Raw genomic sequence first — 24,865 nt, forward strand, 5'->3', positions numbered from 1 at the left:
TTCTTTAGGCCTCTTTATTCTCAGTTTCGTCAGCACTTATAAAACCAGACTGGAGGCAGAGAGGCCATTCAGGAAGGCTCCCTTCCCCACCCCCAAACTCAGCCAAGGTCTGATAGGTCGGCCTGCTCCCTGTGGAGGGGACTCTGAAGGTGGGGTGGGGGCAGGGGAAATTGGGAGCTAGGCCAGGCCTGCTGGGCCACCCAGTCCCCCTGCAAAAAGGGGAGCTGGGCCTGGAGAGGGACAGGAAGTAGGACCAGCCCAGCCCTCCTGAGTCCTGGGGGTTCTCCCTCTCCTGCTGACATTCTAGGGCTGGGACCCTGGCTGTCCCTGAATCACCCACCCCCATAGCCCCACCCTGCTTCTACTTCTGTATCCCCACCCCCACCCTGTCCTCCCTAAATATATACAAATGTACAGGGGGTTCCACCCCTGCTGGGTGGGCCCCTTCTTCCATCTCCCTCTCTCCTTTCCTTCCCTCCCCTCCAGCCCTCCCTGGGCACCAGCCTGGGGGTGGGAGGTGTGGACAAGAAGGACCCTTGTGCAAAGTAGCTGGCACCAGAGCTGGTGAACTGAGTCCCCACCCTCCCAGTGAGCACCGCCCTCTCCCCCTCCCCTTGGGTCACGCCCTGGCCTTGTGTCCCAGGATCAGGAGGAGACTGTTGGGGATCCTGGGAGGGGTCCCAGACTCCTGGGTCTTTTTAGACACAGCACCATCCTAGCAAGCAAAGTCTTCAAAGAGGCCTCCTCGGGGACCAGGAGGGTGGTGGTGGTTGGGGAGCAGGCCGCTGGCTCCCCCACCCTCAGCACAGCCCCGGCTTGGGCATGGACTCTGCAAGGTAAAGAGGGAGTGGGACGTGGAGAATGCAAGCCCTGCCCCCATGCCCCGCCGCCCCCCCCCTACCCCGCAGCAGCCAGCCTTTCCTCGCCCCCTAGGGTAGGGGCTTCCAGGGAACCCAGGAAGAGCTTGGCCAGGCTAGTTCAGAAGTTGCCGAGGCCTTCAGTCCCGGGAGAGGGCACCGGCTGCACTCCGCAGAGCTCGCCCTCACCTGCTCCTTCAGCTCCTGCAGCCCCAGGGTGGAGATGCCCCCAGTGGAGGTCCGCAGGGGGGTCTTGGGACGACGCCACACCCGCTTCAGTCGGTCCCAGGACACCTTGGGGTTCAGAGTGAGGGGACAGCAGCGGGCTCAGGAAACTTGGTAGAGGAGAAGGGCAGGCCTCACCAGGTCCACCTTGTAGGACTTGCTTCCCCAGCAAACCCCCATTAGGACTCCCCAATCCTCCCCACCCATCCCCTTCTCCTGACTCCTCAGCACCCCCTAGCCTTCCAGCCAGTCAGGAGACCCTGGCCAAGAACCCCGGCTTTGCAGCCAAGCCAGCTGCACCAGGAAGACTGTACTGCCCCCTGCTTTTCCCACAGCCCCTCCTCCTACCCTCCACGCCCCCTCTGGGTGGCCCCCACCAGGCCCCCATCCCTTGCCTCGTAGATATAGTCCAGGATCTCCAGCAGGGTGAGGATGCTGGCCCCGATGAATAGGCCCATCTGTCCCCCGAGGTCTCCTGGGGCACACAAGAGCAGGGTCAGAGGCACAGGCTGGGCTCATCTGCCCCCATGGAATCTGGGTCAGGGCCTCGTCTCACCCAGAAGGGCTGACAGGCCGTAGGCCGCTCGCTGCTCCATGGCCTCGGAGGTCAGGGCTTCAAAAAAGACATCAAGGACCAAGAAGTTCTCCCTGTGGAGACAGGAAGCAGGGTGTCCCTGTGGGGCCATCCTGATCTGAGTCCCCTGCACCAAGAAGCTGGTGACCACCCTCAGACTCCCAAAGGCTGTGAGGGAAGACAGTCCCAGATGCATATCTGTTTCATATTTTGAGGGTTAGCCAAGGGTCTGGGAGAGCAAAACGAAACTTCTGGGCCTGGGGGCACCTGGGTGGCTCAGTCGGTCGAGTGTCTGGCTTCAGCTCAGGTCATGATCTCACAGTTCATGAGTTTGAGCCCCACATCGGGCTGTCTGCTATCAGTGTGGAGACCACTTTGGATCTGCCGCCCCCACCCCCTCTCTGCACCTCCCCCTCTCGTGCACTCTCTCTCAAAAATAAACATTAAAACAACGAAAACAAAAATAAAAACAAACAAACAGAAACCTCCTGGGCCTGAAGGAGCCCCTCCTGCCTCCTGTAAGGCAGCAAATGGCATTCACTCTGTATCATCCCAATACCTCTCTAGAACTTTCAGTGGCTCCCCTTTGCCTAACAGTACACCCCAAAATTCTTTTTCCAGACTTCCAAGACTGCCTGTGATCTGCACCTTCTTATCCAGACTTCTTTCTTATCTGCTTCTCTCCACACAGCCTCCCCACTGCCCAGGCTGGTCTGTATATGATCCCACAGTTCTCTAGTTGGGATGCCTCTCCCCCACCCTGTCTCCTCCTGTCACACACCCAGGGTCCTCAGAGGCCCCACACATGCCTTCCCTGCTTCACCTGCCCCGCCCATTAATCTCAGCGGAGGCCTGACGATCAGCACCTCACTATCAAACGTGGCCTCACCCACAAATTGTGGCAGGAGCTTTGTGGTGTAATCACCTCTGTCCCCGCAGGACCCACACCCTGGTACCCTGGCACCCACAGGATGTTCAGCCTTTGTAGATTGACTGCAGGGGACCAGACCCAAGACTCAATGAGGCCTCTCCTGAAGGCCACCTTGTCCCTCTCCCTTGGCACAGCATTCTCTCAATGTGCATTTAATGGCTCCCAGGTTGCTTGGGGTGGGGGGGGGGGGGTTGGGGAGACACAAGCAGAGGGCTGTAAAACGACCATTAAGTGCAATGACCGAGAGAGGTACAGAGTGCTGTGGGGGCTCAGAAGAAAGGCGTTTGGATCAAGAAGGGCATCCCTGGAGGTGGGGACACAGGATGTGGCTTGGGGGATGGGTAGGGATTAATTAGAAGAAAGGGATCGTGAAAGGCATTCCTGGCAGAAGACTCATTAGTAAGAAAGATACGCCCACTCCCAGTCTCCATGGACCAGGCCTGTTGCAGGTGGCCTCTACTAAAGACACACACACACACACACACACACACACACACACACATACCGTATGTAGGTTTCGTTGCGGTTGTACTTCCTTGCCAGGTACCGGGCTGAGCCCCTGTTGGGGATCCTGACCATGGAGATTTCTTTCCCGTAGCGGGTCAGGTTGCAGGGAGTAGGGCAGAAACACGGGCCCTCGGTGCCCCCACCCAAGGAGTCTGCAACACAGAGGTACCAACTGCAGTGGTGGGGGGGGGGGGGGGCAGGTGGCCCAGAGGCCCACTGGCTGCAGGGAGAAGGCATAGGGGCTGTCCTGAGGCAGGCAGGTCCTCACTGAGGGCCTCTACTGGCCACCCTGGCACTGCCTAAGGGGGACTGGCTGGGAGTTCCTTCCTGGACCAGCTTCAGACCACCTAAGAAAGTGGGTGAGGGCAGAACCCCCCAGCACCCTCCTACAGGCTTATCTTTCTGTGTCCTAGCCCTTTGGGGCTGAGGAGTCCTCATGGTGCAGACGGAGGACACAGCCCATCCGTCAGAGCCATTCACACGAGATCTCAGACACACACGGGGCTTGGAGAGGATGCCGGATGAATGGGATTATATGCATGTTTTCACATATGCAGATGGATGAGTGGGTGGATGGGTGGACAGATGGGCAGAAGGACAGATGCTATGTTTCATATGCTGGATTTTCTTTGTTCCCCCCTTCAGATCCACTCTCCACTCTCCTCCACTTTTCTCTGTGTCCAGGAGGCAGGTCTCTCTGCCAAATGCATTACCTAGACTCCCTTGTCTTCTGGCTTTGAGTTGGGTTTGGCCAGTGGGAGACCCCAGCAGGGTCAGAGAGCAAGGAGGGGAGAGATGCCAGGATATTTCTTTCCCCAGCTTCCTCACCACCAGGCCATTGGTTGGCTGAGACTGCTTCCCCCTCTTGTGGCCGGAGTTCCCGTCCTCTGGGACAGCCACACGTCTCTGCCTGGGCCCCAGAGGCGCTCCCTTCCTTTACCCTGTAAAGCAGCAAATGGCATTCACTCCTTATCATCCCAATACCTCTCTAGAACTTTCAGTGGCTCCCCATTGCCTAACAGCACACCCCAAAATTCTGGACAACTAAAGTCCCTGCTCACACATCTGCCCCTTCATTAAACACTCTCCCACTGCCCCTTTGGCCGACGCAGTTGGAATGCGGGACAGAGAAGGTCTCAGTTCCACTTCCTGTCATGTCTCTCCCTCCCTGGGGGCCCCATCATCTGGATTACTGCAGTGTTCACCTGACTGGTTGCTCTGCTTCTGGTCTTAACTTCCACCATCCCTTCTCCACAGCTAATCGGAGTCACCTTGATAACATCAGATGGCATTCTTGCCTTGCCTTAAGCCATTGTTGGCTTCCCAGAGCCTCTTCCAGTCTTGCCTCCCCCCTCCCCACCTCCTGTGTTCTCTGCCCTCGAGCCACACTGACCTTTCCGTGATTCCCCTCCCAACTCTCTTTCCGGCTACAGATGTTTAGCACTGAACTGTTCCCACTGCGTAGAACATGTCCCCCCCTTTTCACCAGGCTGACTCTTCCACACCCTTCAAATCTCAGCTAATCAATCTATCACCTCCTCCAAGGATCGTCCTGCCTTCCCAGGTGGAGCTGCACGCCCATCCCTGGGGCCTTGTAGCACCCCTGTGTTTCCCCTATCCAAGGACCAAGGCTGTGCCTGTGCCAGCACGGTGCCTGCTCACAGCCCTGCTCCATGAGGGCGGCCTCTCGTTCCCACTCTCACCTCCAGCACCAGCCCAGGCTGCCACCATCTGCAGAGGAATGAATGGATGGATGGATGGATGGAGGAAAGAATGAGTGAATCGCAACCCAGGTGAGACCTATGGCCAGATGGGGTTTGCCTTACCCACACTGATAGCAGCGCATGTTTCCTCAGACCAAGAGAGAAGTCATTTCGCTTCCCCAGAGAGGGTGAGCTCGTTGGTGGAGCCACAACAGAAACCCAACCCTTCACTCCCAGTCCTGGTTTTTCTGCAACCCCTACCCTGCTGCCTCCACTTACCCAAGTGTCCACACCTGCAAAGTCCTCAGACCCCCTGGAGGTATGGGATAAGGCTCAACCCTGGAGGGAGTGTCCAGGGAGAGAATAGGAGGAAGGGGGCCAAGGCAATGAGGAGAACAGCAGACAGGGGGGGTGAAGAGGGAGGCGATGGAGAGGCAGGGGAGGGGAGAAGGCAGCACGGACCCAGTGTGTGGTCGGCACACTCGATGTAGATATTTGGCGGGCAGATGGTCTCATTGCCTGAAAGGAGAGAAGATTATTCCTGGAGTCTATGGTTCCACCCCCTCTCCCCCACCACGCTCCCAAATGCGGGCACGCACATGCACGCGCACAGACGTACATGTTTGCACATCCCTGTACATGCATGAGCGTACACATGCTCGTGCATGTACGCCCGAAAATGTACACATGCATATGTGCATCAAACGAATGCACATTGCCTGCATGCACACATGCACACACATCTGTACGCATGTGTACCAGCACATGCACACAACCGCCTCAAATACACAAGCCCAAATGTACGTAAGCCCACGTATGCAGAAGTGCGCATCAACAGGCCCACAAACATGCATGCGTGCATTGCCATACGCACACGTGAAAACATTTATAAAGTCCCAAACACATACGCATACACTCACGTGAGTGTAGACACGCACACATGTTGTTGTACACATGCGCTTGCTCGTGCACATGAGCAGTGTTCTGCCCCTGGAGGTTCTGGAGCCTGGCAGGGGGGCACGGAGGGCTGGCGGGAGGGGAGGGTGCCCACCTGGCATGTGCACCATCCGGCAGTGGCAGCGCTGAAGCACGGCCTCCTTTTCACAGCGCAGCCGGCAGGCAGACACACTGTAGGCTGAGTAGCCCTGAAGCTCAGGCTCCCTGAGCCCGCTCTCTGCCCGGCAGTTGCCCCAGGGCTGGGGCAGATAGGTCAGCTGCAGAGGGGGTGCATAATGGGGTCATGCCCAAAAGGCCCACCTGGCCCTCCATTGCCCACAACCTCAGTAAAGTCCATGAGTGACCTGGTGGCCTGTGAGCTTCTGGAGGGTAGGTCTGGTCAGCATCCCCTCTGGGCCCAAAGACCCTGCCCAGTGTCCAATCCAGGGCCCAGCTGGAGGTGCTCACCCGCTGTTCCTGGCAGGACACGAAGGTCTGGAAGCCTGGGGACACGCCAAAGCCCAACTGGTGGATGTAGGGTGGCTCCTCTTGGCTATGGATCTGCACTCGGATGCCGGCCTCAAACGATGTCTCATCTGCACAGTGGAGATGCGGACCTTTGGAAACCCCTCCCAGGCAGAGGGCCCAGGCTGGAGCCCCCAAATCGGTCCCTGTCCCTTTCCCTGCATACTTGTCTCTCTCCAGATGGGCAGGTATTCCTCCTGCTGGATGTCCAACATGATCTCCAGGCCACTGCCCATGCCCCCAGCCCGACTGGGCAGTGAACTCTGTGGATCCGCGTTAAAGGTATAACACTTCCCATAGCGAGTATACACCTGGGGCAGGGGGGTGAGAGAGAGGAAGAGAGGAGGTGAAGCTAAGACAATTCCTGCAGCTCAAGGCTCCCTGTCCTGTGAGAGGGCCCGCCTGCCTGGACATCGCTGTCCAACAGCAACCACTCTACAGCCCAGCCTCTTCCCTAAGCTCTATATTTTCTACTGACATCCTCTCTTAGCTGATTAAAAGACATCTCCAGCTTAGAGTATCAATAGCAGAACTCTTGCGATCTTCTGTGCTCCGGCCCTCTGATTTAAGGGCCCCACCATCTACCCCATTTCTCAAGTCAGATTCTCTGACTTTTCCCCCTCTCCTTCACTCCTACATTCAATCCAGAATCTGAGCTGGGCAACTCTACTCCTGAAATCTATTTGGAATCCAAACACTTTCATTCCATCTTGTGTCCCCTCTTTCACCAGCATCTCCCACCTCGCTCCGGGCTCCTAACTGGTCTGCCTTCAGCCATCCTTGCCTCTCGCTCCTGGCACGCCCCCACACACAGCAGCCAGAGTGCCCATTGTAAAGTACAGGGATCCAATTGAGTCCCTTGCTGGCTTGGAGCCCAACGTTCCCCAGAGGATAAAGCCAAACTCCTTCCCTAGCCTGAAAAATCGCCATGTGTCATGACCTCTCCTGCCACTCTACCCCCAGATCTCTGACAAATTCAAACCCATGGAGCACCTTTCCTTCCTCTGGTCTTTGTTCATTTATTTCTCCCTCCTGGAATGCCACCTCCCCCCACCTTTGGCATGGTTAGCTGTCTTTTAAGTCTCAGCTTAAGTGCCCCCCTCTTCATTTTTTTTAAATGTTTATTTACTTTTGAGACAGAGACAGAGCGTGAACAGGGGAGGGGCAGGGAGAGAGAGGGAGACATAGAATCTGAAACAGGCTCCAGGCTCTGAGCTTTCAGCACGGAGCGGACGCGGGGCTCGAACCCACGAACTGTGAGAGCATGACCTGAGACGAGATCGGACGCTTAACCGACTGAGCCACCCAGGCGCCCCAAGTGTCCCGTCTTCAGACACACGCACATATACCACACACACACTTAGGGTGATCCTCCGCAGGTGTTCATCGGTTTGCTCATTGTATACCAAGACCTGAGATTATCTTGTTTATCTGGTTGTCCTTGTTCAGTGTCAACATCTCCCCCACTGAGGTTTATGCTGCACAGGAGCAGTGGGTTTGGTGTCCCCAGCACTGGCCCAGCGGCCGGCAGGAGGAAAGCTTATAAGCAGTTACTGACACACCAAACGAAGCTCTTTTCCACTACGGAGGGTTCCCAAGAATGGACACCAGATGGCGCTGGCGTCCCGGAGATGGATGCCGAAGCCCCGCCGGCCAGGAGCTGCGATGGGGTCGTTGCGCAGCAGCTGGGGAGCGGGGGTCAAGAGAGAGGCGGAGGCAGGTGCCCCGCTGCCAGGCTCACCCCACAGAGACGAGCCCCCGGGTCAAACCCATCACAGGCAGCACCTTCCCTGGGGGCAAGGGGTCAGTGCCCTCAATCACTCTCGTGCTCCCTCTCCCCTCTCCTTGGAAACATTTCCAGCTGGTAAAAGCTGGGAGAAAAGGCTTGGGCGGTGTTGGGGAAAAGATATCCTAAATGCCTAGCTTCAGAGAAAGGGTGTAGAAGGGAGAGGGGCTGGGTTGTGGGCAGCAGGAAGGATGATTTCTAAGAACTGGGGGCCTGGGGCACCGTTGTCTGGGGAGCAGGGTTAAGTCTTCTGTCACCCAAATATCCTGCCTGCAGATCCTCAAACAAACACGTGTCTAACAAGCACCTTGCAATTTACAAATCATGGCTACATCCACCCCCACCCCCCCACCCCCATTTCATGCACTCAGCAACTCTGATACGGATAGATTTAAATTACTTGGCTTTTAAAGACCAGGAAACTGCAGCTCAGAGAGGTGATGTGACTTGCTCAAGGCCACACAACCAGTCAACTAGTCGGTAGGAGAGGCGGAATTCATCTGGATGCAAGACTTGAGCTGTTCCCACAACCCACAGCTGCCACCTGCCAACCCAAGCCCCAGCTCCCTCTCAGTCCCACCAGCTGAAATGAGACAGGTGAGAAATGAGAGAGGTGAGTGATTTAACACCCGTCTGTCCCCTCCCCCACCACTTCCTCCTTCCCTTCCATTCCACTTCCGTACATCTTCCTCACTTTTTTTTTTTTGGAAAGCTAACCCTCTCTTTTGGGATAAGGGGTCAGGGATTACCTGTTTCTAAGCCTTTCATTTTTTTTTAACGTTTATTTATTTTGAGTGAGTGAAGGGTGGGGCATGAGCAGGGGCAGAGACAGAGGGAGACAGAGAATCCCAAGCAGTCTCTGCACTGTAAGTGCAGAGCCCAAGGTGGGGCTCGAACTCACAAACCATGAAATCATGACCTGAGCTGAAATCAAGAGGCTGAGCCACCCAGGCGCCCCACACCTTCCTCATTCTTTGTTCTCCAGATCTGTTGCCCCTCAGTTCATTGTCCCTCCCTCCTGCTTCTCCCCCTGACCAATTTCTGGGTTCCAGTCCTTGACCCTGTCTGTATCAGCCTTGCCCACTCCATGCTGCACGTCTATCTGTGGGGCAAGAGTAGGCATGGCTGACAGTCCCAGAGCATTCGCTGTGCCCAGGCACTGACTAAATGCTTAACGTGCTCTTTCCAATGGAATCCTCACATCCCCCTCTATCAGATGAGGAAATTGAGGCTCAGAGAGATGGGTTGATTTACCAAGGTCTCCAAGATCATTGCTTCTCAAACTGTATTGTACACAAAGCACCTGGGGACCTTGTTAAAATGCAGTTTCTGGTTCAGTCGTGTGTGTTGGCAAGGGGAGGGGGGACAAGACGGAGATTCTGCATTTCTAACAACCGCTGGCACGTGGACCGTACTTCAAGTAGAAAGGCCCAAAATGAACGGGTGAGAGTCCCGTAGGACAGCTCCACTTTAGGTCTGCCCTCTGACAACGTGTTACTGGAAGGAGGGGAACCCGGAGAGGGGCTTGGTGCAAGATTCCTGGGTCCCCAGGGCGGGTGGGAAGGGTAGATAGGGAGAATACAGAAGTATTTGACTCAAATCTCAAGGCGGCCGCCCTCTTCCTACTTCGGGCCAAGAAGATGCTGGAATCAGCTCTTGCTGATGCCGCTGGTTTGAGTGTATGCTCCAGCTGAGAGGCCAAACAAGGCGTGGACTGTATGGGGGACCCGTTTAGGTTTAGTGAGCTACCCCCCACCCCCGTTGTGCAGCACCGCCCCGGTGGCTCCCCCTGATCACCAGGAACCGTCGCGGCCTCTCCACAGCTCAGCCTGACCCAGCCCGAAGGACTGTGGACTCCCCGCAGCTGAGAGGCTCAGAGCCCATTTCGGCCTGCGCAGACCCCAGTACAACTCGTAGAAGGCGTGAGGTGGAGGGAAGGAGTGCCAGGTGAACCCTACCAAAGGTCTTGCACTATGGTGCTTTTGACTTATTTTCTCCTTTGAGAAGGGCTCTCCTTTGCCTTCCGGAAAACCACATGAGGAAAGTATCGTTGCCCCCATTTAATGGTGAGGAAGCCCAGGGAGGGAAAGTGAGTTGACTAAAGGCACACAGCCAGTAAACGACAAGAGATCCGAACGGAACTGAGCCCAGTGCCAAAGCAGAATTAGCGCTTATAAAACACCTGGCGGGTGCGTATCCGGTGACTAAATGACTCTGGTAGGCTCCTGACCCTGGGCGGGCCTTGGGCAGCCTCCCTTTCAATACCTCCAGTAAGTACACACAGACCATTCTGCATGACACTGAGCCCGGCCCTGTGTGGGGCAGGGGTAACCAGGAAGACTTTGACTACAATGGCTTTGGAGGGGGGGTGGTTACCTGGCACCCCTGCCCTCGAGGGGGTTGTGCAGAGTGGGGGTGACGGTGGGTGGACGTGCTCTGGGTCTGATGGAGATACTCTGCAGGGAAGGGACAGGCCAGACTGGCAGGGCCGGGCCACTTGCGCAGCCCAGGTCAGGCCCGACCGCTGGGCAGAGCAGAGCGTTGCCCCGGAGACGGTCCCCGGGCCAGGCAGGCAGCGGCGGGTGGAACTGCCAGCTCCTAAGTGGCAGAACCCTGGTGGCGGCACAGCCCACAGCCTCTTCCATGGAGACGGCACGGCCGCTCTGCCTCAAGGTCCCCCAGGCTGGTCACTGCTTTCTTCCCCGTGGACTGGCCCAGAAGGAGGGAATGCATACAGGAGAGTCCAGGGCCCCGCAGCGGAAAGGGGCAGGTGCTAGGCTAGGATGTGCCGGAGTGGGCCGAGGGTCTGTCTCCAAATGACCCACTACCAGCCCTCAGCCTTAGGGGCTCAGACCCCTACCTCTGTATCTCCCATCCCAGACCCCTCCCATCTCAGACCCCTACCTCTGCCTTTGGTCTGCACACCCCCACCCCCACTCCCCCACCCCCGCCTCGCTTTCTGCCTTAGCTCCTGGGTCCGCCCTCCTGACCCTAGGCTGAGCACATGGCCTCCCAGAATCCCTCTGGCCCCGGGCTGAATAAGCTTCTAGACGGGAATCTGTCTGTGCTGCGTGTGGACCCTTGGACCCTTCCAAGGGTCCTTTCTTTTCCTTTTGGCCAGCCCTCCGCCTGTCCCTCTCAGACCAGCCCACCCTTTCTTGGCCTGGACCCTGGCTTGAGTCTGACTCCCTAGTCTCTGTCCCTCTGATCTCTGTGTCTCACGGCCCTTCTCTATTCTCCTGTCCTGCCTGTCCTCAGCATCTGATAAATTATCCCATCTGGCCTCTGTTTCTCGGTCCCTTGCCCTCTGTCAGCCAGCCCATCCCCCTGGCCTCTGTCTTCCTCTCCCATTGGCCTGGCTGCGCCCTGTCCTTTCCTTTCCTTTGCCCTCTGCATCTGCAGCCTGTTTATCCTAGCCGAGGTGTCCAGTCCCCATCTCTTATCTTCCTACTAGACTCTCCCCTGGGCCTGAGACTGCTGCTGCCAAGCCAGGAACCTTTCTCCGGGCATGCCCCCCTCTCCTTCTCCCTGCCCCCTCCTCCAGGTCTGCCCCGGACAACATCAGAGGTTGGGAAGGATCTGTCCTCTCTGAGCTCCCTACTCTGAGCAGTGGCTCCTCACAGCCTCTTGGGTTCCATCTACCCACAGCTCCCATTTCCCCCAGGAAAGCTCTCCTTGGCTGGCTTGCATGCACCCCCAGCCCTCCCCACCCCTCATCCTCCCTGCAGTCACAGAGCCCACGGGGTTAACAGGCAATTAGCGGGGCCAGGGCTCAGAGCTGTGGGGGAGAGGGCCAGGGGCCTCCAGGAGATAAGAAGCCAAGCAGCCAAGGCTGGGCTAATCCCAGAGCTAATCTGCAGCCTAGGCTTTTATCTCCACTGCCTTCTGGGCACCCTGACTCTGCTAAGGCCCTGGCGCCCTCCCCCCAACTTTTCCATAAGAGCTTCCTCCTGCCCCACATTCCGTCAGCCCTCCCCTGATGTGGTCCAGGCCTGGGCCTCTCACTCAGGCCTCCGGAATGAATTCCCTTTAACCCTGTGGTGCCCTGGAGTCCGTGGGGGTGGCCAGTGGAAGGGGGTGCATCTTCATCCGTTCTGGACTGTGAGTAACACCCCAGGCCGAACAGCTCTTGAAACAACACTCAGGGGTGGCCCAAGTGTCCAAGTTCAAAGGCTCCTGCCTCTCTATCCTCCTCGATGGGGAAGGAAGAGGGCATCATCGTGCAAAGGCCACAACAGAGGGGTGGCAAGGTACGTATCCAAAGGCACATAGGAAGACGGGGCAAATTCAGAGTCCAGTCCCTCTCCTCCACTGGCCCCAACACTGTCCTCTAACCCCCCCTGAGGGGTCAGCAGACCCTGGTGTCAGCTTTAGCTCTACCACTGACAGCCTTGTGTAACCTTGGCTAGTAAAGTGATTTATTGACTTCTCTGGACCTCAGTTTCCTCATCGGTCAAGTGGAAATAGAAATTCTTGCCTGACTTATTTCATAGGGCGGTTGTAAGTGTATGAAAGAGGCATCTGCAGAGTGAAATAATATACATGAGTCCTCAATATTAGTAACAAGAGTGTCATAGAGACCAATAAAACCTGGGGCAGAGATCGACCACTGGAGGGGGTGCTGGAAATGGATACACATATCATAGCTTCATAACATGGGGAAAGGGGCACGTGTTTTGGAATCCTACAGAACAGGGTTCAAATCCTGGCTATGCCACCAACCGTTGACAAGTAACCTTGGGTAAGGATGCATGATTTAATCTCTCTGAGCCTAGGATTGCGCATCTGTGAAAGGGAAGTGGTAACTTCTCCTGAAGTTAGTTATGAGGATTAGAGATAAATTCAGAGTGGGGTGTGGTAGGGTGTTCAAGAAAGATAAGGGAAGGGGTATGGTATGGGGTATAGATTTGTGAATGGGACTTCTTGCCAAATGGTGCAGCTCTTTCTTTTTCTCTTTCTTTCTTTCTTTCTTTCTTTCTTTCTTTCTTCCTCATTGAAGTATACTTGACATTGGTGTAGCATTTTGATCTTGGATTCCCACTGGTCCCATTCTCAGGGCACCGTGCACCTTGGTAAAGGCTCTCCCAGCAATTTGGGAGAGACTGTGTTTCTTAGGGGATGGGGCTCTGTCAGAGTGAACCACCCGCCCCGGGAACAGGGATACGGCTCTCCTACCGGATGAGAAGCAGCACTGAATGAACAGGCCTGCAGCCCAGCCTGGTTCACATCTGAGGCCTGCCTATATTGTCTGTGGGATTCGGATTCAGTCATTGAACCTCTCGGATCTGTGTTATGAGGTAAGAGATGATATACATAAATCATAGCAACATCTAACATTTATTTAGTGCTTACTCTGTGTCAGGCATGGCCCTGGGCACTTTATATAAATTCACTCCTTAATTCCCACAAAAACCCTGCACTAGAGGTCTCTTATCCCCATTGTAGAGACAAAATACTAGAAGCCCAAAGAGGGTAGGGAACCTGCCAGGGTCGCATATCATGGCACAGCAGGGTACCAGGCAGTCCGATGCCCAAGCCTGTGCTCATATCCACTGTGTGATGATACACACCCGTCACAGCACTGGCAAATAGTAGGTGCTCAAGAAATGGCAGGTGTTAAAACAGCATTTATGTGCCCGTCACTATTCTTTGAGGCTGTGCACTGTGTCAGGCACTGTGCTTGGTGCCGGGGATGGTTCAGAGAACAAAACAGACAGTCTCTGCCCTGAAGGCGTTTGCTGTCTGGCTGCAAAGGGATTCATTCATTCAAAACGTGTTTATCGAGCCACCTACACTATGAGGCAGGTGCACAGCAGCCGGGAACAAAATAGAACAATCACACGTATAGGCAGATCATTACTGCCTGGGACTATTGCTGTGACGGGAATCCCACAAGTCCTCCGGCAGGGGGATTGGGGTTGGAGGGTAGAGCTTCCCGGAGCAAGCTCACTCACCCGCACCGGAAGGGCTTGGGTTCCCGCCACACGGTCCAGACCGGAGAATGCCCACCCCCCACCCCCCCACCCCCAAGCAGGCCTGGCCTCCTCCCCTACCACACCCCCACAGCCAGCCAGGTGCTTTTCAGAGCAACCTCCCCCCCAAGGTCGAAGCGCGCCCGCTCCCAGGTCCGGGAGGAAATGGGAGCAGTGTTTGTTCAAATGTAAATGTGTGAGCTGCGGTGGAAGAGAAGTAGGGGGCGGTCAAGGCCGCGTGACTCCAGGCCGAGGTCGCTCTGGGAGCCAGGAGAGCTTGGGGCCGTAGAAGAATGCGGTGACTCCAGGAGTGCGCCGCGTTTCCACGGGAGAGGAGCGCGCAGGGTGTCCAGCACGCAGGTAAACCCGTAAACCTGCTCCCAGGTAGCTACCACTTAGGCCTTAAACCCTAGAAAGGCAGTTTTCCAGGCGAGAATATTTTTAATTTGTAACGAAGCCCTTGCCTGACATTGCCGCCCCTGGACGCAAAGTTATTCGTTAGAGAGTTTTGTTGACACAGTGCGGCACACACCCACGGCCGGGCGGGAGTTCCCGGGCCAAGACTGAGCAGGTGGCGGTGGGTGTGTGGGTGTGCGCCCCCCACCCCAGCACACGCACCCGGGCATCCGGGCCGGGCCCACCCGCACCCCGAGGGCCGCACCCACCGCCGCGCGCTCCCCGCCGCCCCCTCCTCCCTCCCGCGGGGCAAGCATCCATCACCGCGCCCGAGCGCCCTCCCTCCCGTCTCCTCCGGGCGCCTCGGCTCTCCTCCCTGGGTTTGCCTCATTTGCATTCCCCCGGCTCCCGGCTCCTCGGCAAAGTGACCTCCGCACACAGCAGAAGCCAGAGGCTTCCACCGCGGAGGGAGACACCGCCTCCCGCCGCCCGCCGCGGCCGGGGAGGGCCGAGGGGGCGCAAGCCCGGACGGCAGGGCGGGGGCCCGGGGGAACAGTTCTCTGGGGGCAGCTGGAGGGCCCGGGAGCGGCGGGAAAGGCCTGGGGCCGAGGGGCGCAGACGGACTCCGATGGGATTTGAACCTCAGGTCCTCTGTGTTGCGGGAGTGGAACGTGGAGGTCAGCACCGGGCCCGCGAAGCTGCGCCCCGACAACCCGCTTGGAACCTGGGGAGCCCCAACCCCGTTTCCCTCCCCTGCACCCCCACTGGAGAGGGGCCAGCCCTACCGGGCAGTCTCCCAGGAGTCCCCAGTTCCCCCCGTGGGGCCTGACCAGTCCCTGTCCCCGCTCCCCTGGCCTGCCGAGCCGCCTCCCCTCCCCCCATTTGGTATTTACACCTTTCACACATTTGTAAGCTATTATCCTGTCCACGCTTAGTCACCGCTGAGCCAAGCGCCACGGATTTAGCTCCTTTAATCTTTCCTCCTAAATCAGTCCTCCATTTCCCCTTAATCATCCCGTGGCTCCTCTCTGAACTCTCGCTGCCGCCTCGGCTGCTGCAGCCCATGCCTGTCTCTCTGGAACTGCTCCCCCTCCAACCCCAAACGGGTGTCCCAAGGGCATGGTGAACGTTAGAGGGGGCCCGGGGTTGGATTTCCAACGCTGCGGGTCCCCAGCTTGGGAGCCAGGGGAAGAAGTGCAAACACTCCCCCCACCAACCCCTTTCTGGAAACACACAGCACTCTGAACCTTCTCCTCTCCACCCTCCTTGTCTCTGTCCTCCTCCCACCTTCCCACCCCCATTCATCTGGATTCATCTGGATGGCTCCAAGACCCTAACCCTCAGGTCTCCTGACCAAGGTTCTGGCTGTCCACCCCCCCCCCCCCCACCTCCCGCCATGAGACAGAGGTGGCATTGCCGAGAGCATGGAAGGACAGGGCAACGCTGATAACCCACCAGCCTGAGGCTGCCCTCCTCCCCTCTCCAGGGTGACTGTCCATCTCTCCTTGACCACCCTGTCTCCACCCTGCACTCACTCCCGCCCAGTGGAACCCACTGACTCAGGGGCCTCAACCTGAGCAGCGCTGAAACTCAGCCCTCCTAGTGCTCCCTGGGATGCCCCTGCCTCCCTGCCACCCATTCCTGTTCCTTTCTGCCCCCTAGCCTGGGACTGGCAGGGGCAGCCCTGCTGCCAGCCACAAGAGGGAGAAGATTCCTCCCTGGAATCCAAAGGGCAAGGGTGGGAATCCTGCAAGGAGCATGGGTAGGGGAGACAGAGGGAGGACAGGAGGGGGATACTGGGGCCATTTCTTCAAATGCTAATCAGCATCTTCCGGCAGTGCCACAAGAAGCTGAGCTGATAATGAGCCCAGCTCGGGGCTGATTCCTGATTAATGAAGAGGCCACAGGGCTGCTGAGTGGGGCCGGGTGGGGCAGGTCCCTCCTGGCCCTCCCCGCTGCCCTGGAAGACCAGTCCTCTGCAACAATAACAGCCCCCGCCCTTGGGTGCTTGGCCACACCACTTGAATCCCCCACCATCAATTCCACTTGTGGCCAATGGGAAGCAGCCAGACTGAGGGCACCGCCACCAGGAGGGCCAGCAGCCAGCTCTGGGGCAGGCGGTGGGGAGAGCAAACACTGGGTTCTGCAAGCTGTGACTTGTATGTAGCCCTCAAAATATTTCTTAAAGTCAGGAAAATTTTTATTCAAATCATCAAGACTTGGGCTTCCCTGGACAAATTGGAAGACCCTGCCCCCACCCCCAAACACTGGGCATCCCCGACCCGGTCGTGAGTTAGCTGGGGCTGAGGGACAGCGGCTCCTCTTGGGGATAAGTGATCTTCCCTTCTGCTCAGACCCCACCCTTCCCTAATGTGTGCCCTCCCCTACCTGACCTGCCTGGCTCCTGAAGGCAGGACAACCCTGAACTAGATGTTGAACTAAATGTTCTCAAGATTCATGCCTTAAGAGAGGACAGGGCAGAGGGGCTGGACAGAGGGTGAGGGTAAGAGGTAAGCTTGTCTGGTAGGTAAGAGGCCTGCGCCAACCTCAGAGGGAAGCCCGTCCGTTCCTGAGTCGAGGGGGCAGGGGGCAACCCTCAGGCCCTCAGGAGCCAGCAGCCAAGGTATGGAGTTGTCACGCTCATGGGGTAGCCTTCCCACAACCGAGGAGGCAGGGCAGAGCTGATCAGTACCGCCCTGACCACACCAGGGAAGGGAACGGGCTTAGGAGGAAGCCGTGAGCTTCGGAGGAAGCTGGGATCGAAGGCAGGGGATTGCCAGGATCTGGCATGGGGGAGCCAGGGAGGGCTAGAGGGCCGAATGCATGCTGCCCCCCTGCCTCTAAGCTGTCCTGGCTGGCAGCCGGGGTGGGGCTGGGAGAGGAGGGAGGAGGGCAGGGAGGGGGACTGCCCAGCTGGAAGAGGCCTTGTCTAATTGTGCCTGATTAGTAGAGAGGAAGAGAACAGGGCGAGTGATTAATAGTCACGGCAGTCACCAGCGAGTGGGGAAGGAGGGTTGGGAGGGGGAGGGAAGTCTGAGAGCCAAGAGGGAATGGGGACAGTGAAGTGCCCACACGTCCCTGGTCACCTGCCCCTCCAGGGAGTGGCTGGACCCCTGACGACCCACAGAGAGGGGCTGCATCCTACCCCTGCCTCCTCCAGGATTTTCCACCTCCCCCACGCCTCAATTTTCCAGACAATAGAATGGAACTACCCCTGCCTCCTCCAGGATTTTCCACCTCCCCCACGCCTCAATTTTCCAGACAATAGAATGGAAGAGAAAAGACTGAGGTCATGTCCTGCACCTGGGAAGAAAGGTGCATCGGTTCATGTGATGTCAACAGACACCTCCGTGTCTCCAGACCCAGGCCCTATCCTCAGCTCAACCTGGGACCTCAGCCCAGATCGTAGACGCCAGAGCTTCCAACCAGAGCCCACACCTGCCACCCATATCCTCTGGCCCCGGCTGGAATTCCTAGCCCTGCCCAGTCCTGCAGTCTGAACCTAGTTCCTGGGTCCACTGAGAACTGTGCTGTCCACCACGGTTGCCACTACCCGCGTGCGGCTCTCTGAATTGAACAATTCATTTTCTCTGTCACACGAATCACATGTCAGATGCTCAATGGCCAGTATGGCTGGTGACTCCCATGTTGGACAGCACGGATACATTTCTATCATCCCAGAGATGTTCTGTGGGAGAGCACCGATCTGGAGAGAGTCTGTGCACACGCATGCACGCACGCACACATGCGTGAATATTTGGAAGGGGTGGGTAACACGGGAATGCTGTAACAGGGGAGGGGAGGGGCTGGGCCTGAGGATCAAGACCGGGGGAAAGACAGGAGACGGCAAATAGCAAAGATGCCTGCATGTGGGTCGGCAACCGCGGGTGGTGCTGGGAATCGACAGGTAAGAGAGCAGGAAGTTGGGGCAGTGGCACTTGCAATTGTGGACTCTTCCAGAGGACACACTATGTGCACGCCAGACAGTGTGCTGAGTTCTTCTCGGCCATCTTTTTAATCCTCTCAACTGCCCGCCTTGTTTAGGTTCTAATATTGCATTTACTGGATGTAGAAACAAACGAAAGCTCACGGAAGCTTTTTGACTTCTCCAAGGCCACACAGCTTAGAGGGGAGAGCCGAGGTTCAGATCCAGACGGTCCGGCTCCAGAAACCACACACTTGACTGCTCCGCCATACATTCCCCAGCTGAGAGGAGAAGCTGAATTTTAGAGCCACCCTTGCATTTTACAGCTAAAGAGATGAAGCCCAGGGAGAGAGAGTGATTTCTGCCTTCGAGTAAGTGGGCAGGCTGAGAGCAAGCCGCAATGGGGAAAGTATGGATGGGGCTCGGAGCACCAGGGTGCGGGGAGCAGATGGTGGTGGGAATTGGAGGAAGGGAGAGAACATATAGGTGGTGAGAGCAGGAGGCGAGGTGGGAGTGGGTGGGTGGGTACGAGACTGAGTAAGGAGCCGGAAGGGAAGAGGAGAACGGACGGGGTAAGCTAGGTGGAAGGAAGCATGGGTGGAGCGGTGAGTGTCCCCCACTGCCCAGGAGCTCTTTCCTCTCTCTCTCTCCCCTCCTCTCCAAACCTCCCAGGTCTGCCTCACCCCGTGAACCTTCCCAGCCCTCTTCCGCCCAGAGTGGCCTCTCTGTCTGGGCTTTTACTACCCATGGGCCTCTTTTGGCAGTTGATCCTGGCAGCTCAGGACACCCACCTGCATGGCTGGTTAACTCTTGCATGGTTGGTTAAGCTTCTGAGTGTCCCTGTCTCTGCTCCAGCAGGAGAGTGTAGGCTGCCTGAGGACAGGGACCGGGGACTGGGGCTTCCCTTCTTTGTTCTCCCCCCCGCACCACCGAGCAGGTACACAGTAGGCACTCAGAGCTCCTGTTGATTGGGCGAGTGACTGGGAGTCGGTGAGGGGGTATTAGGGAGCGTGGGGGTGAAAGCGACTGCAGTGGTAACAGAAGCAAGAGCAGCAGCTTAGGGGACTGGGGGAGGGCACATTACCCAGAGTAAAAATAGGCTGGAAAATGTGACATTTATTAACTTGGATTCTGGAGGAAAGGTCACAGCAGAGTGGGGAGTGGGAAGGAGGAAACAGGGAAAGCCACAGAACACATATCCCAGCCCCCTCCCCAAAGCCTGTCTTTGTCACTGACCATCTCACCACTCACACCCTGGCAGGTCCCCTGCCAGCGGATCCCCGTACCCGTCTCCCCACCATCGATCCCACCAGGAGCTCCGTGTTCTTACCGCAGGGTCTGTTGTGGACCTCGTGTCCTCCTGAGAGACCCCTTGTGTTCATCTCCTGCCCCTTCTCTGATCTCACCCTGCGGTACACCCTCATCTTCCCCACGGCCGTGCGGCATGAACCGCCATCCCAGCCCGCACTCCCAGACCCTGGTGAATCTGCAGCAGACTCAGCCCTCGAAGGCCAGGTCCAAGGGAGAGTTACGCTCAGCAGACGGGGGATGGGCAGAAGGATATGGGGTCTAGACTGGGTGGGAGACAGGGAACGCAGGCTCTAACGGGGAATTCCTGTCCCCCAGTGCTTGCTTTGCCCCTCCACCCTTCTTGGGCCTGCCGCAGCCCCAAAGCTGAGACCCACAAACTTCTGTCGCCCTCCTGTCTGCAGCCCCAGGGTATGAAAGGGCCCGCTGGACACCCATCCTCCCCTTTAGCCATCCTCAGGATTCCCAGAGACTCCCTGTTCCCAGATCCTCCGGGCACCTCCTTTTCCTAGAGCGAGGCAGGAAACCCTGCTTCCCTCACCTTACTCCCCCCTTCCCCATCTCTCCCTCCCCGCCACCCTCCTTCCCACTGAGGTTTCAACACACTTCCCCTTTCCTTTCTACCCACACCCACCCCGCCCCCCCCCCCCATTCCCTGCACAGGGACACAAAGCTCCCATTGATTTCTGCCCCAACAACACCTGCTGGGACTGGGCTGTGTCTCCCTCCCCCCAACTCTGAGGGGTGAGGATGTCAGACAGAGGGGCTCCATGGACCCAGAAGTCCACATGCACACTCTCTACACCTCACCTCCTTCTTGAGGACTCTCGCAGTCCCGGATTTGGGAGCAGTGATTTTTCCTAGAAGAGGGGTGTGTGGCCACACAAAAGCCCAGTGCCCCCCACCCAGGACGACCCCTCCTTCCTGCCCCTTCCTCCATTTCTACACAACTGCCCCCACACCCAGTGGCAGGAGGACCCAGAGGCTGCAGGCATGGGTAGCGGTGAGAGGAACCTAGTAGGGGCACGTTTCCTGCTGTACTGAGGCAGTGAGTGAGCGAATGGGAACCTGGGCCAGAGGAAGGAAAGCGCCCTCCCCATCCCTGGGGCAGGCCACTGGAGGCTGGCTGGAGTGGGCACCATGTTGGCGCCACGTATTTGCATATGCACTGGGCAGTGGTAACAAGGATGTAAACACACATGTACACAATGCTGGGAGTCAACCGTGCACCGGGGATCTCTAGCACCAGGGATAATAGATACCCTGTGAGTGTGGGTGAATGGAGCACTGACTGACAGACAGACAGACAGCACACAAGACACGCCCCCTGAGCTCACACCTGACTGTGGGAGGTGTGCATGGGAGGGCAGCCCAAGCCGACACTCCAGATCTCAATGAGAGAGTGTGTGTGTGTGTGTGTGTCTGTGTCCACACACATGTGAGAGATGGCACCAGCAGTCCCCGCATGGGGCGCAGGGATCAAGATAGATGGGCGGGGGGCATCACAAAGGGGATGGCATCCACAGTGTGACCCTGTCCTCGTCCTCAGCAGCTAAGTAAGAGCTGGGATCTGGGCATAGAAATGGGTAGCTCTCGGTGTGTGGGTGTGCAGGTGTGCATGTGAGTGTGGTGACAGGGACACTGAGTATGAGAGAGGGAGCGCAGAAAACTGTCCCTGAGCAGTAGGGGTGTGTGTGTGTGTGTGTGTGTGTGTGTGTGTGTGTTGCTGGGTTGCAGTGAGGGTGAGCCATGCACATAGGAGTGAATAAGTGATTCTCAGTGTAAGAGCCAGAGCCGGGCAAGGGAACAGCAAGAACCAGGAAACGGAGGGAGGGAAAGGGAGAGAGGCTGGAGGGGCAGCATGAAAGAGGGATGTGTGAGGGAGTCTGTGAAAGGGGGTGTGTATGAGAGACACAGAGACAGAGAAGAGACACTGGCACCCAGTGTACACGAAGATCAAGATCATCTGTATCCAGCCTGCCGGTCGGGCCAGCTCCCCAGGAGGCAGCCCTGAGTCCCTCTCTTGCTGGAGCCCCCCAGACACCCCATCCCCAACACCCTCATTCAGCGGGGAGAAGAATCCAGAGGAAAAAGGGAACAAGAGATGAGTGGGGGTCCGTCGGCCCGGCCTTGGCACGGTGCATCCCTTCCTTCCCTGCAAGCTGCCCAGCTTCGGGGACCCCGGGCCCAGACCTGGGCCCTGCAGCAGCAGCAGAGCCGAGAAGAGGAGCGGCCGCAGCAGCACCAGGGTGAGCCCCTAGGAGTGTCCCCTGTTCCGCGGCTGGGGAGCTAGAGGGAAACACCGGGCTTGGGGGAGACACGAGGCCAGCCTCTGGTGGCGGAAGGAAGGGAAGCCCTGTAGAGCCCTGTTGAGGATGCCCCTGCGCGCCACCTCCCCCCCCCCCACGCCCCCACCGGCCTCCGGCCACCCCAGGCCGGGCGGGCCAGCTGGCAGGACTCACCACAGAGAAGTTGCTGGCGGAACAGTGGTGCCCACTGAAGTTGCAGCTCTTGAGCATGTCGGCAAGCTGGTGGCCAGTGCGGTTGAGGATGTCTACCATGTCGGGCTCCGGGTAGCGCAGGCCGGCGGCTCGGTGCCCGTCCCGGTCTTTGGGGGGCAGCCCCGTCAGATTGGCCAGGTGGAAGATGTCGGCGTCGCTGAGCGCCGAGTGCCGGAAGCGGTTGATGTTGCAGAGGGTGACGGCCGGGAAGCCAGCCACCGGGGCTGGGGCAGCAGGGTCCATTGCCACCAGGTGAGGCCGGGTCAGGTAGCCCCGGGCCAGGCCAGCCGCCTGGTACAGGAAGGCAGCCAGCGAGGTGAGTAGGGCCAGTGCCCACAGGGTTCTGCGCAGTCCATGGGGGCCTGGGCCACAGGCCCGGCCCAGCCCGTGCAGAGTGCTGGTGCTCGCAAAGGTGGCCAGGTCCCGGGGGGCTGCTGCCCCCCGTGCAGCCCCCAGGAGGCTTTGCTCATCCCCTGCCTCCTTCTCCTTGGGTTTCGCATCCTCCTCTGCAAATTTGATTTTGCACACAATCTCGATCGGCATCTGTCCCCGGCTGCTGGGACTGGCCAGAGCCTCCCTGCCCCTGTCCCTCCCTGGCCGGCAGCCCCCCGGTGCCCTCCGGAGTGGCGGTGGTGGCAGCGGCCGCTCTCCTCAACTCAGGGCAAGCGGGAGGAGGACAGGGACAGGGTGGGGGCCCGAGGTGGGGGAGTCACTCCCACTCCCAGCAGCTCCGCAGCCCTCGTGCTGCCTCTGCTGCTGCTGCCTCTGCTGCTGCTTGTCTCTCTCCTCGATCGTCTCCTTGTGGCTTCCCTTATCAGCACCAGCACAGCTGTCAGCCCCTGCGTGTGTCCCTGCGAGCGAGCGAGCGAGGGAGTGAGCGCTGCTCCGCCACGCCGCGCAGCCCCAGCCGCTCCGCTCAGCATGTGCTCCGGAGCCCACCCCGTGCTTAATAATTCAGGACATGTCAACAGCGCTTCACCGGCGGCACTGGCGGCAGGAGCCAGGCCAGGGGCGGGGGCAGCCCCCAGCCCAGGACTGGGATCCCCGGCCCCCGCCTTCAACAACCTTGTCGGGCTGCCCCCCGCCCAAACTCTTGTCACACCCTACGCACTCACGGGGTCCCCAGATGGCCCCACTCCCAGGCCACCCAGGGAAGAGATCTGCACCCAGAGTCCTCAGCTCATTCTGCCACTTTTGGGGGACCACACCCAGGCTCAGCCGACTTCACCACCCCCCCCCCACCTCCCTGACTCTTGACTCCTGACTCCTGATCCCAGCACCTGGCCACCACCTGCCCCCAACTACCCCACTCACAGCGGCTTCCAGAAACTCCTTGGGAGAGCCACTTGTTTGAATGAGGGAGGGGAGGGCAGAGGAGGGCAGGCAAGGCAGACAAGGGGACATAGGTGACTCCACCAAGATTCGTGACTGGCCTGGACCTTTGCTCCTGGGCTCAACATCCACCTTCCCCCCCACCCCCTCCTGGGATGCTGGCCGCCCCCTCCCCCGCCCCCAAACTCAGTCATTCCTGTGTCTGGGACAGAGGGCACCCTGGCTGACTTGAACATCTGTGGCCACATTTTTCTTCCCCAAACGCTTCCCAAATCCCTTGCCACACCTGTCTGGTGGGTGGGGGAGGGTGTTGGGTGAACGGGCCAAGGAGCAGGGAGGAGGTGTGATGGGTGGAGGAGAGGGTAAGGAATGGAGGGAGTGGAAGAGCCCAAATGGGGATTTGGGAGGGAGGAGAAATGTGCGGGCTTGGATGGGGAGTACTATCTCAGAAGCGGAAGCAGGGGGTGGACGGCAGAATAGGGCAGGGGCGCCCTGGTGAGGCTGCTGTCTTACCGAGGGGAACAGGCATGTGGGTTGGTATGGCAGGCAGGGGTGGGGCCCCAGTGGGCAGCCCAGGAGGAAATGCCTTGGTGCTCCCAGGCTGGGGTGGTCACAGGGAGCAGCTTGTGTTCTGGGGGGCCCGCGTGAGAACGTGAGCCCTCATGGGGGAGGAAGCACTTGTCCCCCAGAGGAAAGGGGGGGCTGATTAATCGGGGCACTAATGAGCAGCAGGGAGAGGAAGCTCAGAGGGGCGGGGGAGGCGGCTCCATCGATCCGAGCCGCGGAACCAGCAGCTGAAAAAAAAGTGAGAAGGGAATCGATCTGAGGGAAACGGCAGCTGCTGGGGATTAGAGCCCGAGGTCCACCCGCTGCCCAGAGGCCACCCCTCCCCTGCGTCAGGCCTGCCCTGCCAGTCGCAGCCCCCGCCTGGGCCCAGAGGAGGGGCCCACGGGCGGCTACCCCGGGGGTGGGGGTAGGGAACCACGGGGGCCACCCTGGCTGTGAGACCAAATCAGGCCCCATCAGTCACCGTCGCCCCAGCACAGAGCCCACCAGCCCCCTGCCCTGGCCACCCTTGGCACCCTGCGGTGTTGTCCCCAGCCTCTCATCAAAGTAGCTTTCTGGGGGCCGGGTGGGGGACTGCGGCTGGGCTTCCCCACAAGCCAGCTCCCCCAAGCTGGGAAGATGAGACCCCTGGGGTCAGGGCTGCCTCTGGCGGCCTCCCAGAGGGGAAAGTGGGGATGGCACTGGAAGCAGCTGCCGAGTTAGCACTCCGAGTCTCCAAGTGACCACAGACAGTCCCCCTTTCTCTACCCCCTACCCAGGCAGCCCCCTGCCATGCTCTGCCCTCCCGGCTAGACTCCTAGACCCTTCTAGTGCTTCCACC

The 24,865-nt window shown here is 58.5% G+C and overlaps 1 protein-coding gene across 1 annotated transcript; it reads right to left on the reverse strand.

The window, feature by feature from the left end:
- ASIC4 (acid sensing ion channel subunit family member 4) lies at nt 1–23,644 on the reverse strand. The gene is made up of 10 exons (XM_078450850.2): nt 22,108–23,644; nt 6,425–6,569; nt 6,202–6,329; nt 5,849–6,011; nt 5,260–5,316; nt 3,093–3,246; nt 1,639–1,730; nt 1,478–1,557; nt 1,047–1,151; nt 1–829 (listed from the first exon to the last, which is right to left on the reverse strand). The coding sequence occupies exons 1-10, from the start codon at nt 22,687–22,689 to the stop codon at nt 716–718; spliced, it is 1,620 nt and encodes a 539-aa protein (XP_078306976.1). The 5' UTR covers nt 22,690–23,644; the 3' UTR covers nt 1–715.
- Between the last annotated feature and the right edge of the window lie 1,221 nt (nt 23,645–24,865).

Source organism: Panthera onca, chromosome C1 (assembly GCF_046562875.1).
Source record: "Panthera onca isolate mPanOnc1 chromosome C1, mPanOnc1 haplotype 2, whole genome shotgun sequence".
Classification (NCBI taxonomy): domain Eukaryota; kingdom Metazoa; phylum Chordata; class Mammalia; order Carnivora; family Felidae; genus Panthera; species Panthera onca.